General features: G+C 45.7%; 1 protein-coding gene across 1 annotated transcript in view; it reads right to left on the bottom strand.

The window, feature by feature from the left end:
• Positions 1-18,701, bottom strand: part of GATA6 (GATA binding protein 6) — a 31,445-nt gene that overhangs the window by 10,034 nt on the left and 2,710 nt on the right. Inside the window, exons 3-7 of the mRNA XM_045296309.1 lie at positions 18,591-18,701; positions 14,506-14,672; positions 10,338-10,463; positions 9,350-9,437; positions 9,147-9,250 (exon numbers count right to left, since the gene is read on the bottom strand). Coding sequence (XP_045152244.1) covers positions 9,147-9,250; positions 9,350-9,437; positions 10,338-10,463; positions 14,506-14,672; positions 18,591-18,701 — 596 coding nt within the window. The remainder of the gene's footprint in view (positions 1-9,146; positions 9,251-9,349; positions 9,438-10,337; positions 10,464-14,505; positions 14,673-18,590) is intronic.

The raw sequence follows: 18,701 nt of genomic DNA, 5'->3' as shown, positions 1-18,701 counted from the left end.
TGCACACCAAAAAAGATAAAGCACTATAACCAACAAAACACTTCTGCTCTTAACTTGATGACGCGAGAAAAGCAAATGACTTCTACCTTGACTTACTCTTTACCTAGTATTCTAGCTTTCAGAGTGTAATGATGAGTCACTTATTAAATAAACCCATGGTGATAAATTGGGTGGATATTCACATATTACAGACTACCTGAGAGCAATATAGTTTTGTCTCCAAATATATAAAACCAGTCGATGTTAATGTAGCGCAGCCTACTTTCTACTACTTTTTTTTTTAACCATCCTTCACTCTTATCAGCCCTGCGTGAACACACACCAGAAACAAAAGGGGGAAAAAGGGGTCCAGAAGAGGCCGAGATCAACCTTTAAAGTATGTAAGTATGCAAACTGCACATGCTTCAGTGCTGCCTGCCAAGGTGACGTGTGGCTTTCCCGGTGAAGGCCAGTCATCAGACAGGAACGTAAGTTATTAGAAGGGGCCGCGAGGGAGCCTGGCACACAGGGAGCATGAAGATAAAATGCCAAAAAAAAGTATGCTCATGGCTTGTAGCATGTGGCAAGTGGGATATTAATAACCATTCTGATGGGTGGACTCCCGGGGAGTGGGAACCGCCCTGAGACATCGGTCCCAGTCCCGGCTTCAACTCGAGCTTGCTTTGTGGCCCGAGGGAGTGGCTCAGGATCCTGGTTTATAAATGAAGCAATACTAATACCTAACCGCAGCCTCTCACGGGTCCTTCGGTAATGGATGGATTTTTCTGTGCCTTTTTTTTTTAAGGAATATTTGGGACTACCAACTCTCGAAGGGGGAAATAGGTACTTGCCTCTGAAACACCTAAACTTTTTAAACAAAAATTAGCTAACGGCAATTTGAGTGAGGGTAAAAACTATGTTCCAAGTAGCTTAGTACTCACTGTGAGTGGATCTAAATGACCCTCTTAAAAGGATTTCGGTTCTAGAATTGATCACAGTGATGACTACAGCTTCTCTTGATATGACTGACTTCCACTGACGAAGTGGCAATGCAAATGTTAACCAGTGAATTAGAGGATCTTGGTGTGGTCACCTGTAATACTGGAGAGCCTTGGGATGATCTCATGGGGAATGCTGACAACAGTCGTGTTCACCACTTCTTCCCGCTTCCTCGTGTTGCCCACAAGAACCCCGGTACTGCTCCGCTCATCCGTTTCACGCAGAGCAGTACCGGGGTCATTTGCAGTCCGTGTCTTGGGTACTCAACCACCAAAACAAAGCACTGCTTCCCACCTGTCTCAAGGAGGAGCTATTTGATACTGAAACGACTAAACAAAAGTCAAACTTCTTTTTAAAAGTCTGGCTTCAGCTCGAAAGAGAAATTTAGGATGGAGGTATTAAGCCTAGCACATGCACCAGCCAGACCAGGGTCCAAATCCAAGCCCTGCCTGTGACTGTGACAGATGACCTTGGGTCTGAGCCTCACCTTCTGACTCTCACTTCCCAAACAGAAACCGGTCATAAAGCTCTCCCTCGTTTGGAGAGTTAGAATTAGGAACAAACAGAAAGCACACATAAAGCTAGTTCCCTCCCTTCCAACGCCCACTATATTAAAAAATGACAAAGTATCGAGAAAGAGAGCGCACCTCCCCACGGCCAGTCCTGTACGAAGGTGCCAGAATCACGCTCGGCTCTCAGTCTGCCAAAGGCTGCTGTGGGATTCGCAAGTAGGAGTTAAGCAGTAACTTTTTATCCCTTTCCCAGCAGGCCTTGAATCAGAACTCCTTCAAAGCCAAGTTTCTCTGAAAGAAAGCAACTAAAATGAAGGGACAAAAGAAGTTCATGGGCCGCACCACCCCCGCCCCAGGGGGGACAACCAACAGAAACAAGGACAAAGGGAGACAGCGGAGGACGGTGTAAAATGATAAACTATCAAGGGTTCGAGGGTGGGAGGGATGGGAAAAAAAAAAAGAGGAGCTGATACCAAGGGCTCAAGTAGAAAGAAAATGTTTTAAAAAGTATGATGGCAACATATGTACAGATGTGCTTGATACGATCGATGTATGGAATGTTCTAAGAGCCCCCAACAAAATGATGTATTAAAATTTAAAAATTAAGTTCATGAAAAAATGGAATAAAAAAGATCATGGAATTTTTCCATGAACTTTTTTTTAGCAGCTTCCTTCATATGGAACAAGCCCTTTATAAATGCACCCTTTGGTTACTTAAGAAAAGAAACTTATTTTGTGAGCAACCAAAATGTCATAGTAAATCCAAAGTGATCCAATTGCCGGAATAAAATAATATTTAAATATAAGTTTCCTAATAGAAATATGCCCGCATCAACTAGTAATACATAGTAACCTGTGTGACTAAACTGGTTTTTCTCCCATATTTTCACCTTGGGAAGCAAAAATCAATACAAAAATTTGTAAAAAGCATTTTAAACATTAGCCTGTGTATGACCTCCGCTCTCCTCAGACGGCCTCATGCAGCACACCAAATAAGTGTCAGTCTCTAAATCACCCCCTAATGGCCATATGCGCTTAGGGATGTGCATTAACTCTTTCAAACCACTTGTAGCACAAGACTGAGCACGCCACGCAGAAGTGTTTCTTCTGCAAAGACTATTGAATAAAGGCCCGCAGTAAATGACCCAGGTCAAGCAAGGCACAGAGCAGCCTCGGGAGACTAATGGGCAGAAATGGCATGGAGAAGCCAAGCCAAAGCTTGCCCAGGGTCCACCCACAGGCACTCAGCAGTAACGAACAGAATTTACATCTGCTTTTTAATGGAAACCTGGCTGCCTCTCCACGCAGGAGGTGTGGGTCCAGAACACATGAAGCACCATGAGGAAGAATGTTTGTCAGGAAGGTGACCAGGCAGCTGCCCCAAACCATCTTGCTCGGAGACGATCTGGGGAGAGAAACCCTCAAGTACTCCTGCCCTGTGAGAGGCCAGTGAAGGAGAGGACGCAGCTCTGAGGAAATACTTTCTGGCGTGGGAAGCGATCGAGCAGGGTCCAATAGTGGGACAGGGAGGCTGGTGGGACCCTCAAGGCTAGAGCCCTGGGTTGAGAACTGCACTCAGCACCCTAGGCTCAATTTTCAGCCCAACAATCCCAGGTTTATAAGGGGAACAATAACACACGTTGAACACCTTAGAATAATCAAGGGCAGCCTTCACCCAAGGGCAAAGTTCAGAAGGCTTAGGTAGGAAAGGAGGAGGAAGTGGGTGAAGTGAATTGTACATTGAGGGGGTTGCAACGAGTGAGACGAAGCAAACAAAACTGAGGAATGTAAAGCCTATACCCCATATAAATCCTCACCCCCTTCACCCTGAAGAGTTGCATTTTAAAATGCAGGCATGAATATACAGGCATTTGCTTCCATCAGTCATCAAAATAACTTCAATTGGGGCCATTTTAATTGATGGGCGCCAGCGTGCTGACAGACAACACACGAGTCCCCATAGCGACGGTCCCATAAAGCTCCACCACCACTTAGAAGTGAATGGAGTTTGTTTTCCGCTCTCCAACTGATCAACAAAGAGCGGCGGCCCTGTGGAACGGGACAGAATTGTCCCTGTGGCTTTCTGAGACGGTGACTTGGCAGACGTGGAAAACCTGATAGAAAACTTGATCGTCGTCCCTCTCCCTCAGCCTGGTGGTTTCAGACTGGCAGGCCTTGCTGTTAGCACTCAGCACATCACACTACGCCTCCAGGGCTCAGCTTGGCTCCTCTGGAGGCTGGCTCCCTGATTTGACATATTCCCATGGTGCTTCCCACCACCAGCCTTCCCCTGCCTTTAGCTCCCTCCTGACCCCGACAGCAACCAGTCAATCCTCTGCGGACTCATGCTTTTCCTTCTTCCCCCCATGCCTGTAGCCCCATTGCTTGCCCTGGTACAAACCCCACTGACCTTTTCAAATGCCACCTGCTCCGTGAAGCCACTGCCATTTCTGCAGCCAGCATGCACACTCCCCCCTCCCACAGAGGTGCCTCCGAATCTGACCAGTAGTGAGTGTGGTCTATCGGCCCACTCCACGCCTCAACAACATGAGCACTTTGAGTTTGGGACCTTGTCTCATTCAGCTATAAACGGTGTTTTCCATAGAAACTGTAATGGAGACTAATGGACAGGGAATTGGGATGGGGGTGGGGGGCCAGGGAGTGCAAGGGGCTTCAAAGGGTTCAATGAAAAATGGGATGGAAAGATCATGGAATTTTTCCACAGACTTTTTGAAGCTGCCTCATATTACATCTCCATTAATTTCAATATGATATGTTTAAAGATGACTTCGAATTGTACTTGCAGATTTACTATTACTATGAACTTATATGAGGTTTAAGATTTCTTAAGTAATTTTTTATGCAAGCTATTTTAGGCCAGCAAATACATTATGACTCCTTATTCTCAAACTGTAAATCTTACTAATTTCATCCCAACATTAATCTTCCCTATCCCAAAGGAAGTAAAGTTATACTGTCCAGTTTTACTCCTTTTCAGTTACAACTGACGGACGAGACAGGACCCTGGATGGAACACCTAACTTGTACTTAGGTATGGCTGACCTAGACCATGTCACCATGTCCCCTTACAAAGAGCTAACACATCGAATGCATTGCCACAGACTCGATGCTGACACACAGCAGCCCTGGAAGACAGGGCAAAGTGCCCCTGTAAGTTTCCGAGACTGGCTCTCTACAGGAGTAGTAGAGAGCTCCCTCTGACTCCAGAACAACAAAACAACCTATGAAATATTGCTCAGAGAAATGGAATTCAACGGGGGAAAATGGTCCTTAGAATCCACAAAAGCAAATGTCACAAAAAGCCTTCTGTTGTCGACCCAGGTCAACTACACACACATACATTTTCATATAAATCTACGTTATACACACATAGGTAAAATGGTGAAATAAGGACTGCTACCAAAGCACAGAAAGCTCAATGCAAGAAAAACAGCAAAATGTGAAGCTGGTGTTTCAGGACATAGACACTGAGGTTCCCACGCTCCTGCGGGTCTCTCAGTCTCTGTAGAAGACTTCTGCACTCAAATTGTCACATCACAGCAAACTAGCAGTTCGGGCATCCTTGAATTAGGTTCCTTTTTAAAAGCTTGAGCTGAAGGAATAAAAAAATCGGAAGGAGCAAAAGCAAAGCTAGATGGCTGGGAAAGGTTTCTCAAGAGTATTTTTGTAGGAAAAAAAAAAGAGTATTTTTGTAGGACGACCCTTACTGCCCCAGGAAGAACGAGCAGGCGCATTGTCGTGATTTTTTAAAATTCTCAGCCCAACTTAACTGAGGGGGTTAAGTTTTTCATGTTACGTGAAAATCCACGTAGAACAATCCTTTGTCCTTCAAGAAAATCTATGAAGATCACCCTTTAGAATGCCAAAAAAAAAAAAACATTCTCACCGTAACCTTCTGAGGTGGCCCCTCTGCCGGGACTTTTAACTGGCCGCCAAGAGCCCCCTGAGAAGGCCCCTGTTTAAGCATGCATGTAGGACCCGGAGCCCTGGCAGCAACATAGGCTGCCCTACTTGATAATACAGAAGGTATGTGTTTTGGGGAAACTGACCTGTTACATTCACAAGTCACAGAAGTGAATCAACCACCTCCCAAAATGAAGTCTAACTCTTTCTTAACACAAAGAACCCCAAGTCACAAGACAAGCCTCATAGCAGCGTAGGTCATCCTGATCTCACACAGGATGCACACTGCCCTCCCTCAACCTCACAAGCACTCCCCACAGGCACAGCCTCCAGAGAGAAACCGAGTCACAAGGTAGGAGTCGTTGACCCGATAGTAATCAGAGGGAAGAATTCATCTTTCCCAGGCAGAAACCTACCTGTAACACAAATGAGTAGCAAGTCAATAAAAAGCTAAGGCATCCAGGTAAGCCAGCAAAACATGGAAGTCCAGGGTCCTACACTCATCCTGGAAGAATGAATACCTGCCCTTAGCCAGAGTCCCGCCCACACTTGCCTGCCGTGGAGGAGAGCCTCACTCCCGGTACTCCATTCCTGTGGCCCCTCAGCCACCTGACCCCCCGAGTCCAGGGGTCATGATAAGGGCCTGGCCCAACCTCAAGATGCCACCCATACAGACGGCAAATCCACACTTCTCCCTCACTGCACAGAACTTACAAAGCAGCTGGCTGGGATTGGTTACTGGCATCTCTTGCCCCTGGCTTCCTGGGGGTCAAGTTAAAATGAACAGCAAGGTTCATGCGGACCTCTATAAGCAGCAATCGTGGAGTTATTATGTTTTCATTTGCAGGGACAGAATGAGTGATCCCCCTCCTCCAAGCCCAGGGCCCAACTTCCACTGTGAATATGCTCTTCCTTCATCGGGCAGCTCAGTTTGCCCCTAGTAATCTAGGCTAACCCTTCAGTCCTCATGCCGCCTCGTCTGGCACAAGGGGCACCAGGGATCAATGATCAACCACCTGAAGAACACAGCATACAGCCTTGCCATGCAAAAATAACATTTTCATCACCTCCAACCTGTCACTGGATCCTATAGGCAGAAGTCACAAAACCAGTTGCCCTCCAGTATGACACACCAGGTCCCAAACAGGAAAATAAAACATCTGTAGCAAGCAGTCCTTTTTTTCCCCCAAGTTGGGATTTAATACATATATAATATCATTCCATATTTTAGCGACATCAAGTAGAATTGTGCAATTGCTCCCACAATCCACTTCCAAACAGCTAGCAGTCCTTTTTAAAGGCTCCTGCCAGTCGCAGCATTCCCAAAAGCTGCTTCTCCCCAGCTGGCACTGCTGAGAGGGGCTCAGAGCCCAGCCAACAGAAGGGGCAGGGGCAGCGGCAGCAACGGGCCCATGGGCACATTGCAAGCTCAGTGATGGTCTGTGGAAACAGCAACGCCCCAGCAATGATTCTCAGGACTGCAGTTCCATGGCAGCCGCCAAATTGGTTTCTGCATAGTAGACCTGGTCCCACACAACTAGCCACCTGATCCAATAGGGGCTCTTCTGGAATCACACCTTATGGGTTCACCTGCAAGAGAACACCCACAAATCTAGGTGCTTGCTCCCAGCCTGGAGAAATCACCGCATGGCAAGGGAGGAGAGAAAGATGTCAGGCTGGCAAGGAAACTCCACCCCTACCCTGAGACCCAGCCTCCTTCACGGCTCTGGCTGGAGAACATATGGGCTACCCAATTCTCTAAGACCCCAGTCTCTCAAATCCTGGTTGGCTTTGTCTACTGCCTCTGGGAGGAAACTGCCCCCTCAGAGGTCAGCCACCTGCAGCTTGCCTTTTCCCAGGCGAGCCCTTTCCTGGGGAATGTATGCACTTTAGGAACAAGAGCCGGAGTTTGGGCAAGGATCCTCAGATGCACCTAGACAGACCCCAGGGCCCAGAATGGGCCGTGCAGAGCACCTTAGACTTCCCAAAGGCCACTTTCTGCCGGGCCTGGGCACAAACCTTCCCAAGACAGGAATTTCTTCCCCAGAAGGTCAACTGACTGGATTTATAATCGCCAATCTTGAAATTTCACATCACAAAAGCACAGTAGCAAAACAGACCCCACCCACCAAAGCTTCCAAGTGATTGTTAGGTAAATAGTTCTTTCTGTGCCATTTGTCATGCAAATTACGCCTTGCCCCCCACCCCCGCCCCGCCCCTACTGTTCCAACAAGGTGACCCAGGTCTGAGGGCAATGTCACTTCAGCTAGGACAGACTCAACTCCCGCACTGGAGGCCTCGGGGCTCTGGGAAACCCAAACTTTGCTTCTGCCTCATTTAGGCCTGGGGGTAAGACAAAGAATATATTGTAAAGTAATCCTAGGTCTTCCCATCCCCACACTTGCAATGTGTTCTGTTTACCACCTGACATCCTTTCATTTTTAATTGCACCTAACCTGCCTTAAAAAAAATCCTGCCCTACAGGGTCTATTTTAATAAAAAGCCAGAAACATTAATATCCTATAGATAGAGCATTACAAAGGCAGCGCCCTGCAATAGTAATGGCAACTGCAAGTGTCCTTTGTAAAACAAGCTTCTTGATTCACTCTGATAAAACTTAGGTGATAGGACAAAGATGATCAAAAACCACTTCTCTGCAAGTTTTGAATTTTGGTTTGGAGTATTGAATTATCTTGTTTACTCAAGCCAATAAAAATACCAGACCTGTGTTTCCCAAACCCTAGGTCACAGACAGCTCCAGGGAAGTGATTTAAATTTTACCCAGGGCATTGGCTGGAAAATGTCCAAGTGCCACACCCTCTGGAGACCACCTCAAATCCAGAAGAAAACTACATGTAGGAAACTATCAGTAGGAAAGCAGGGATTTAAATCCTAACTAGTCTGGCACAATCCAAAAGATCATTGGGCACCTTTTAAAGACAGTTGCCCCGACCCTTCCCTTGGATCTCCACTGAGGGCTGGTTCTTTTTAAAGAGTATTCCAGAATGATTTGGGAGGCTGGAACAAGTTTGAAAATAAGGTGGGAGGATCAAAATGTTCTCTGCTTAAGGAAAACCTGGTCTTCAGAATAGCTACACAGAACCTAGTTCTATGATCTTCAAGGCCCTTGACATCCTCCAGAGTTCAGAAAAGTCAGGGTCTCCTCAAATGGGACATCAGTGATCAAGGATCATTGATGGGCTTTGCTCGCCAGGGGTTAATAGAAAGGAAAACTAGCTGGAGGCAAAATGCAAAAGCAACTTCAAAAGCCATCATCCCTGGGGAAAGTGAACCACGGGCTTAGTACTTTTGCTCATCTACTAGAAACATGCACGCAACAACTCTGACCAAATAAAAACACCAAGACCTCTTGACATCAAGGGGTCACCAGGGTGGGAGGGGGGAGAGGAAGGGGAAAAAGAAGAACTGATACCAAGGGCTCAAAGAGAAGGTAAATGCTTAGAAAATACTGATGGCAACCTAGGTACAAATATGCTTGATACAACTGATATATGGATGACTGTCAGCACCCCCAATAATGACCTTTAAAAAGAAGCCAGCAAGACCTTCCAACCAAAACGGATTCAGGCTTTTGCTTTAAGTTAATTTAACCATACAAAAGTGATATCCAGCTTAATTAAGAGGGGTGTAAAGTACTTAAATTTGTCATTTTGTTTACATTTAAATTAATTTCCTCTAAAAAAACACTCTTTACCCCTGAAATATCCTTACCCCTGAGGCTGTTGGTTGCGTGGTAGGAGAAGCGTTTTTGGTGCAGTCGTCTGAGTTAGAAGAGGTGGAAGTTGGAGTCATAGGAACTGAATTATTACTATTACCTGCAAAAGCCAACATTAACTTGTAAATATACACATACGTGCCACTCGAGTTGGCAAATATAATTTGTAAAAAATGCAATTAACTATTATTTTATTTACCAGAGCAAGCCTTCGACTTATTTATGTTCTTTGGTTTTCGTTTCCTGGTTTGAATTCCTTCTTTTTTCATAGCAAGTGGCCGAGGCACCTGAAAGTTAGGTTTTTTTCCACATAGGTCTTAGTTTAATAAATATCATGAGGAAAACTAAACATTCAGCACTAGCCCCAAGACCCCCTCATTTAAAAGAACAACGCAAAAACCCCATGCAGACACATAGTAACCAGAGGACAAGGTAGAAACGCCTCTGTGGTGCTGAAGCGAACTCTTACAAAGAGTAAAAAGCCTTCATCTGATTTTTTTTACTCACATGCAATAGAGTAAGTGCCTACAACTAACTTCTCTCAGTGTGGGTTCCGTCAGAGAAACTGGGATGATTGGGGGGGGCGGGGTATTTATTGCTTCAATTTAATGCTTACTGTTTGAAATAATTTCCATTGTAGAGAAGTCACTAAAGAAACACTTTTTACCTCAAACACAGCATTTGTTCTCATCCTACTACAGATTCAAGGTTATTTTTCTCTATCAGATTGATGTGTTTATATTTGGGCGATCCTTTGAGTGTAGCATTTTCCTAACTACAATTCTTAAGTTGTCCAAATGCATTTAACTGCCTCCCAGATACTTTCAAAGGTCAAAACATAAAAGCTATTGTGTTGCTACTTGGTTCCCACTTGCTTTCTTCAAGTGTGCTCAATTTAAAAAAAAATTTAAGAGGACGACTATCAAAGGCTTTTGATTCTATAGTGCAAAAGGCAAACTGTTTACACTTAGTATTTCTAAAATGGTATGTCTCATAATGGATATGTGAGTTTAATTTGCTAGTTTACTGGTTTTTTCCAGTAAGAAGATAGTGAATGTTATAATAGCATCTTAAATTCAATAAAATGTGTATTTGACTTTCAGAAATTCAAGTTTCTCCCTTATATTTGCAGGGAACTTCCGGGACAGTCACCTCGCACTAACCAGATACCCAATGCAAGTACACACCCCATGGAGTTTCATGTAGAGTCCACAAGCATTGCACACAGGTTCGCCTTCGGCGTTTCTGCGCCACAAAGTGGTCGTTGTGGTGTGACAGTTGGCACAGGACAATCCAAGCCGCCGCGATGCAGGCTAGATAGAGAACAACACAAGAGAAGTATGAGCATACACAGAACACATTTATATAGACGTTTCCCTGTCTCACCACGTTGTGGTCCACAAGCATGTTCCTGGGTTTATTACCAATAAAATGTCCCGTGAGGGGTAACTAATTAGGTTGACCTTACTGAAACAAGATACTTGGAAGTTTAGTGCGCTCCATCCCAAGCATTGGTTTTGCGCCAGAGTGCCAGAAATTCTAGAATTTAGAAGCAACTATAGGGTTGACCCCCCAAAACTCCACTTCCAATGTTATTTTACTAGCATCAGGATATTGAAAGGCCTCTCTAAGGATTTCTTCCCCCAACAATCTAGAAATGCCCTAATTACTGCTACTACTTTAAGGCTATGTACTTATCGTTCTAAGAAGGATTAATTTCAAAACAACAATACAACTGGGCACGAGCAGCAAAGTGTCCTTCCTGCTTCCCAGTGAATGGCCCTCATCACCCAGGGTCACAAAACTAAATCACAAACCACCCACAGAGGCAGGCGCTAAGTGGCTTTAGGTAGTCTCCACTGTGACCCTATAGGAATGGGAAGAACTGCCCCTATGGGGTAAAGATTGTAACTCTTTATGGGAGAGAAAACCGTCTTTATTCTGAAAACTGGTTGGGGGTTTCAAACTGCTAATCTTGTAATCACTACAGCATAGACTTTTTTTGAATGTGTGTTAAAAAGGAGAGTTGTCACCTCAGAAACCCTGTATTAGGTGGCTCTCAGTCAGAACCAACTCAATGGCCGTTGGTATGCCTGTTAATAGTAGCACCATGGGTTGAGCACATTGGACTGCTAAATGAAAAAAATCAGTGGTTCAAGCCCACCAGCAGCTCCTGGGGGAAAAGACGAGGCTGTTTTGCTCCTGTAAAGATTTAGTTTCAGAAACCAGAAGGAGATGCTGTGAGTCTGTCATAGTGGGTTTTTATGTATGTTAATGGAAGTGGTCCTTGAAATCTTATTTTTAAAACTTCCTAAAGAAATATATTTTAATACATTCCATAATAGTAACGGCCTGCCAGAGCAGCCAAATATATGACCCCTGACCCCTCATTTCCACATTCCCTTTGTGCCCATAACAACCTTAAAGCAACAGGAAACCAAACCCACAGCCATCAGTCCATTCTGACTCATCATGGCCCTGCGCAGGGTTTCCCACACCGTCAATCTTCCAGGAGCAGAAGCCTCGCCTCCTTATGCTCCATGAAGGGGTTGGTGAGCTGGGACCGCTGCGGAACTTGTGGTTTGCCAGTGAGCAGCCCCGGGCTACCTGAGCTCCTCTAACCCCAGGAGGGAATTTCCTCTAAAACCATGTGAGAATTTTAAAGAATGGTAAGTTATGCTGGTAAAATTGTCTTCCTCCAAATAGCAAACCAAGCAATTTATCTTTAAATTACCTAGATTTAACCATTATAAAGGTGCCATTATGACTTCAATAAAAAGCAAGTGGTGAAAAACTCAGGGTGTTAATGCTTGTTTTCACCATTTTGACAAAGCACTCTTGCAATATATTTCTGTTAGCCAAGCATATTCTGTCACCAAAAGTCAGATTCTTTTTCTCTTAGCCCTTACTTAGAAATGGGGTAGTGCTGAAGGCTTTCCCAGTGTCCCTGGGTTTTTCTAACTCTTGTCTGGGAAGAGCACTGCTAAAGTAATAAAATGGGACATGAGTTGTAAAAATGTAAGATTCAATTTATCTTGGTTTTTAAGTTGGTAGGCAAAGGATTTGGAAATCCTGGCCCTCTAATCACAGATGTTCATGCGTGGTGAGTCTATGTCTTTAATTAAAGGGGACTCAATTTCCAGAATTTGCTGTACATTTCACCTTGCTTTGGTGGGTTCTGTGTTGGGCTATCTATCGATCACAAGGTCAGCAGTTCCAGCCTCCATGGGAGAAATACAAGGCTTTCTTCTTCCATAAAGGGCTAAGAATCTCAGAAGCCCACAGGGGCTGTTTGATATGAGTCAAATGAGTCCAAATTGACTCGACTGTGATTAAAAACTTACACATGGGCTTCTCCGTTTTGCCTTTTCTCCTTTTTTTGGTCAAAAGAAAGCCACTTCCCCCTGAAAACACGCCTTTCTCTTTAAAAGGTGAAATCAGTGAACCAGGGGGCAAGAAGGTGCATTTTATAAATAAGCCATTTATGACAGTTTCCAATGGAATTTGGAGCCAATGTGAGGTAAACTTGTTATCAGAATCTGCCATTATAACAAAGACCTTTATGACTGTCAACTGCAGATCATAAGAGAAGCCACTCCTCATAACATGTGAAATGAAGGTGAATGGGTCATAAAAGTTCCTTGTGGCAAGTGATCTCAGTTGCACTCATCAATGACAAGGAATTCAAGTTACACCATAAACCTCGTATTTTGCAATGTGTTACAAGTTCAAATTCACAGCAATTGGTTCTGTACTGCTGGCTAAACAAACTTGGGTTAAACATTCTGTTTCTGAGAACTAAGCTAGGCCCATCAAACCCATAAATAAGAAGTCTACAAGGAGCGCTAATTGATAGGGGCACACCCTTCAATTGGTATCATTTATAGCCCATTTACAAAGCATATTGGCTGACCTTGGCCGCTGCCAGGACACCTGCCACACAGAAGGAAAACTAATGGGTTCCGTGATGTTAAAAACGGTTTTCTTCCCCACCAACAATTCTTTTTACCCACAAGGGCACAAAACAAATGGCACTATCTAAATGCACGCCACTAAACCAAATTTATAATGCAACTTGCATTTAAATGGCTACTATGCTACCGGCTGTTCACCCAACCTTGAGAAGACTTCATCTTTCAGAGCTCAATTTGCCTTTCTCCTCAGCCCAAATAAATTTCACTCAACAAGGAACTTCCTTGTAACATTTTCCATGGTCTACTTTCATCTTGTAAAATATGATGCATGGAAGCAAAATGGAAACTCCGCGGAGTCGCGCTGAAGTTAAGGCTGCCCTTTGAAGAACATGTTCAGCGGAGGGAGGTTGTAATAAATTCAACTACACATGCACTCATTAAATTAACCTCAGCCACTTTATTTTAAATGCATTAAAAACAAAACAACCATAAAACTAATCGCTTCTCTTTAAGGTGTCAGACTTACATTGTGATGCAATTTCCCTCTAATCTATTTAACACAAACAACATGCGTAGCATTTGTTCCTGCTAATTAGAGTCTAATAATTAAATCAATTACTCGAATGCTTGACGTCTAGCAGTTCCCTGTAAAATAATTTTACTTAAAAGGTAACAATATGAGGACTGACTAAACAAAGGTCACCTTTACAGTGGTGTCTGTGGACATTTAGCATTTAAATTTTCTCTAATCACCAGAACAGCAAATACCCTCTTGTCCTGCTAATACACACAACTACAGACAGAATCCCCACTTTTAAAGCAAGGTAAAAAGTGCTCAAACTGGTGCAAACCCTCAACTTGAGCTTAGAAGATTTTTTTCCCCCTCTAGTTGTGACATTTCAAAACAGTGATTATAGTAAACGGATTTTCACCGGCAATAAGGTTATTCCAAAAGATGGAATTGAGGCTCAAAGGGAGGCGGGGAATGGAAGGAACCACAGGGCCGGCTGGGTGAAAGGGTTTTGTTTTTGTGCTTCGAGTTGGGTCGCTGTCAACTTATTCTCTTCGGAGGGAAGCGTGACGGACGGACCCGGTGCTTACACACAACACGCCTCTTGCAAGAACCCCGCTCGCAAGAGCACGCGGAAGAGGCGGGCTCCTTCGTTCACCTGCCCTCAATCGGAACCCAAGTTTTCTCCCTAGAGGTTGCCAATCGTACCAATTTCTTCCGGATCCTTGCAGAAGGACTCCGCTGCGCTACCTCAGATGGAATTGATTCGTACTTGAACGTCTCGCCCCCGCCTGGCCCTGCCCCTACAAGTGCAGAGAGGCCGCCCTCGCCTCCCCCAAAGTCCGGCGCCGGGGCAGCCTGCACCCAGGGACCGGCGGGCGGCTGAGGTCTGGGGGCGCTCCCCGCGCCAGGGCCGCGCCCCCCACTCACCGCGCGTTTGGGGGGCTTGATGAGGGGCCGGCTGAGGCCGTTCATCTTGCTGTAGAGGCCGCAGGCGTTGCACAGGTAGTGCCCGGTGCCGTCGCGCCGCCACAGCGGCGTCTGGATGGAGCCGCAGTTCACGCACTCGCGACTCTCGGGCAGGTCTTCCATCAGGTCTGCGGACAGAGGTCGGGGTCAGGGGCGCCCCGCCCGCCCTCCCTCCCCGGGGGCTCCCGGGGCGCGGCTGTGCCCCCTGAAGCCCCCAAGGGCACTCCCCTGAGTCGCGGAGACGCTGGGCCGGGGATCCCCCACCGGCTTTTCCGGGCGTTTGAGTCCCTCGCCATTGATCGCTTGACCATTTGCCCCATACTTCTTGCACCCCCTGGGTGAGCGCAATAGACACTTCCGAACGGAAGCAGAGTCCCCAAATCAAGGGCCTCCTCTCCTTGGGGAGGTCGCTCTGGGCTCCCCAGACCCCAAGATTTTTCCGAAACTGGAATTCACTAGAATCACAATATGCCACTTGCCAAACCCATTAATTTCCAGTCCAGCGACAAATACCCAGAGATAAAAGTTTGGTCGGCTTTATTTAGTTTTATCTCAGCTAATTTTTTTAAGCACTGTCAATATCTGAGACTCTTTTCTTACACAAGCCCTTTCTTCGGTTTGTTTTTTTTAAGGACACCTTTAATTGAAAATATTCTCCTTGGACACTTAAGTCAATTGATTAGATATTACTCATGTTTGGGGGGGCAAGAACGCACATACTACTTAGGACACCAAATATTAAGTTTTATGTTAATCCCCTAATTGCTTCTATCTGAAAAATGTCCACATATAATTGATACTTTATTGAGAAAAATCACTAAACTAAGACTTTTCCAGTGCTTAAATAAAGATCCCTATTTCCTTACACTAAAATTTCAACCTATGCAATGGATTTTAAATGTTTGTTTTGCTATTTTATTATCAGTTTCATTTTGAAAATCTACAACTAATCTAAATCTGCTTTTAAAAATCTTGAAAGTTGCAACACTCATTACATCACCTCAAGTAGCTTAAATATGAACATACCTAAATGCGATGTGTGCTTATTCATTAAATGTACATTAAAAAATAAGTGACTCCCCTCTTTCGAATTCTGTTTTGAATCAGCATTCTTTAAGGTATATTGCTGAGTCAATTTCCAGAGTACATAAACATCACACCTTAGAGAAGTATAAGGATTTCATAGCAGTGTGCCTTTCTAGCCCCTCCCATTCCCCTGCAGTTTAGGGTTTACCATCCACCTTTTGTTGTAAAAATATTTAAATATTTTAACACAGATGCACTTTAATTCCATTAGTACTATTTGCGCTACAAAGCAAGTCTCCTTCCTAGTTTGAAAGAAACTTGCGTCCTGCGTAATTCAAAGTTCAAAGTTGTCCTGGGGTTACTGCAACTACAACACATCACAAAGATTTATTCTTCTCCACCCTAAAAGCCACTATTGACTGCCCTAATCAGTAAAAGGCTCAGGACTTCAAGGACGCTGAAGTTAAACAAGGTATTTGTCTTTGTTGTTGACTTTAAAATGTTACCTATCAGAGCCCCTCTCCATATAGCCGGGCATTCCCTAGAAAACCCTAGACTCCTACCAACTCCCAACGGGGTCTAGTAAGCCATTTGAAAACCCAAAGACAAAAGTCAGTCTTCTTTGGCGAACTAAAATCTGGGGTGCGTATTTTTTTTACTAAGTCAAATCTAGTGCTGCCACCCTCTTCCTACCCCTCCCAGCAGCTACAATCCTTTAGCTCTGACTACAGTGGGGAGTGGAGGCTGTTGTTTTGTAATCAATTGGACAAAATTTGATTTTTAGCTTGTTCACCAGTTTTTCCTTATTCAACATCATCTATCCTCTAACGGGGGCTTTTGGGGTGGGTAATCCTAGGGTGTTACAAATTCAGCGGAAAGGACTTCTAAGCCTGTGTTATCCCAGCAGCTGTGAGTAGGTTGAATAGGTTCTTAGTTGGGTGCTGGGCCCTGGGACTCACCCAGGACACACACACACACACACACACACACACACACACACACACACAAGGTTGAGTAGGTTCTTAGTTGGGTGCCGGGCCCTGGGACTTACCCAGGACACACACACACACCTGGCAGCAGGGTCATGGAGAGGTGTTTGGGGCGGGTCTCCCAGAGTCTTCCACATGGCCCAGTGCTCATGTTTTGGCCCTGGTGTTTGCTCAACCAATTAAAGACCTTGCCTCCCAAAGTCGGTGATTTAAAAAAAAAAAAAAAAAGGTGGAGAAACAGATTCTAGTTAAGAAAATAAGGGACAATGGTGACAGAACACCTGGGATCACAAGCAAAGGTCTGGTAATTTGCTTCCCTACCAAAAAAAAAAAAAGCCTGTCTGAGTCCTTGTAGAGGGCTGCTAAATAGAGCCTTTATGCAAATCTGGGTGTTTCCAACCCTCTTGCAAGTTTTGGGTTTCATTTTTAAAAAACATACAGCACCAATTAACTTTAAATACCAGCAGCGTCTAAGTCTGTCTGTTGGAGCACCCTTGTTTCTCAGTCATGTGACATGCTGAAGACTAGGGAGAGGGACAGGCATATGGAGACCAAGCTAAGGGGTGTCAAGAAAAAGGCAGTGTTTAAACGGTATTTGCCCCATCCAACTCCCACACCCTTCAGACTCCCAGCAAGACAAAAGCTGCCTCACACACACAAGACTTCCAGTTCTTTGAAGAGCCCTCTCCTGGTCTCTCTGCTCCTGGATGCCAGACCTGGGTCCCTATGCATCTGGAAGGGTTGATAGCCAACCCCCTGCGCTCTCCCAGCCAGGTCTCTAATCCACAAGGTTAACCATAACAGTGCACACCACTGTCACTCCACACACAGAGTGTAAGTCTTCAGGGCCAGCTTTGGGGGGGGGGGGGGGGCAGCACTGGTTACCAAGCAGCCCAACGTTAGAAGCTGGGGGCTATTCAAATTAAGTTTCAGCACTTTCAGGGTTCTGGTGTGTCTTTTGAACTCAAGGTTAACAGCACCCTACTTGACGCTAACTAATCAGGGTCTCTAAATTTAGGGAAGGTTGAGGCTCTTTAGCCTGCCAAGGCATTGGGTAGGGCAATTGAGCTAACATGCCCCCTCTTTCCTTGCCATGTCTGGGACACGAAGGGCTCCCCACAGCTCCCCTCAAAAAACAAACAGAAAAGACTCGTTTTCCCTCACAGGAGGCTGCTAAGTGGAAGATGAAATGAGCAGGCCTTGAAAGCGCCCAGGACTCCTGCGAATGTGAAAAGCAGACATGCGGCCATGTCTGTCTAGCCAGCAGGGATCACACACGGGCAAAAGAGAAGACTTCACAGAAGTACTATGACCCGGTATCTCAGAGGGCTGTTTCCCCAGTGTACCCCAAATGGGCCCCCTGAACTTGGGAGTGAGAGTTGGAAGTTAAACTGGGTACTGAATACTCAGGAAAGGAAAGCGTATGGAGGTTCAAGTCTCCCTGACCTCCAAGATCCCCAAATCCCAGCGGATTACCCTTGAGGGGCAGCAGGGCAGGCAGTCCTATATAAGTGAAGCTAGCCCATCCACCAGCCCTCTCATCTAGCCTGTCCCTAAGTCCTTTCTTCAAATACTCTTTTCCTGGAAGAAAAAAAACCCCAAACCCACCATTCTTCCCTGCTCAAGAGTTAAACAGGGAGAGGCTGGGTGCTCACTCTCCTGTAATTGGAGGGAGACAGTGAATCCAGTGCCCAACTAACCTCCCAAGGAAATTCACCCACTGACACCCAACGAGGGCCTGGGGGCGCTCCCTCCTGTCAGGCCCATTTCTGCTCCCACATACCGAAACCACTTAGGATTCCCCAGGCCACAGGCTCTTCCTTCTCCAAGGCCCACTGGGAAGCCCGGGCAGGAACGCGGACCATTCGCAAACTACACACACCCCACCAGCACTACCTAAGTCGCCCTGCCACACACGCAGGCCTGCGACTCCTTCCCGCTGCCCGGCAGCACCCCGAAAGGAACCTTTCCCCCTCCCAAACAGCTCTTCTGGAGGTAGCTGCTTCCCCCACGCCCCCATTCGACCCTTACCTGCGCTGGGGCCCCGTGGCATGGGCAGGGGGGCTCCGGCGCGGCTCTGCAAACTGTGCAACACCGGCGTCTCGAAGGGCCCCGCGGTCCAGGCGGGCGTCAGCGGCGCGC

The sequence above is a fragment of the Echinops telfairi genome, unplaced genomic scaffold, assembly GCF_000313985.2.
Source record: "Echinops telfairi isolate 266 unplaced genomic scaffold, ASM31398v2 ScPeMD7_7400;HRSCAF=8409, whole genome shotgun sequence".
In the NCBI taxonomy this organism is placed as follows: Eukaryota; Metazoa; Chordata; class Mammalia; order Afrosoricida; family Tenrecidae; genus Echinops; species Echinops telfairi.
Note: the sequence above shows the minus strand (reverse complement) of the source record. Positions and strands in the feature narration are given on the sequence as shown.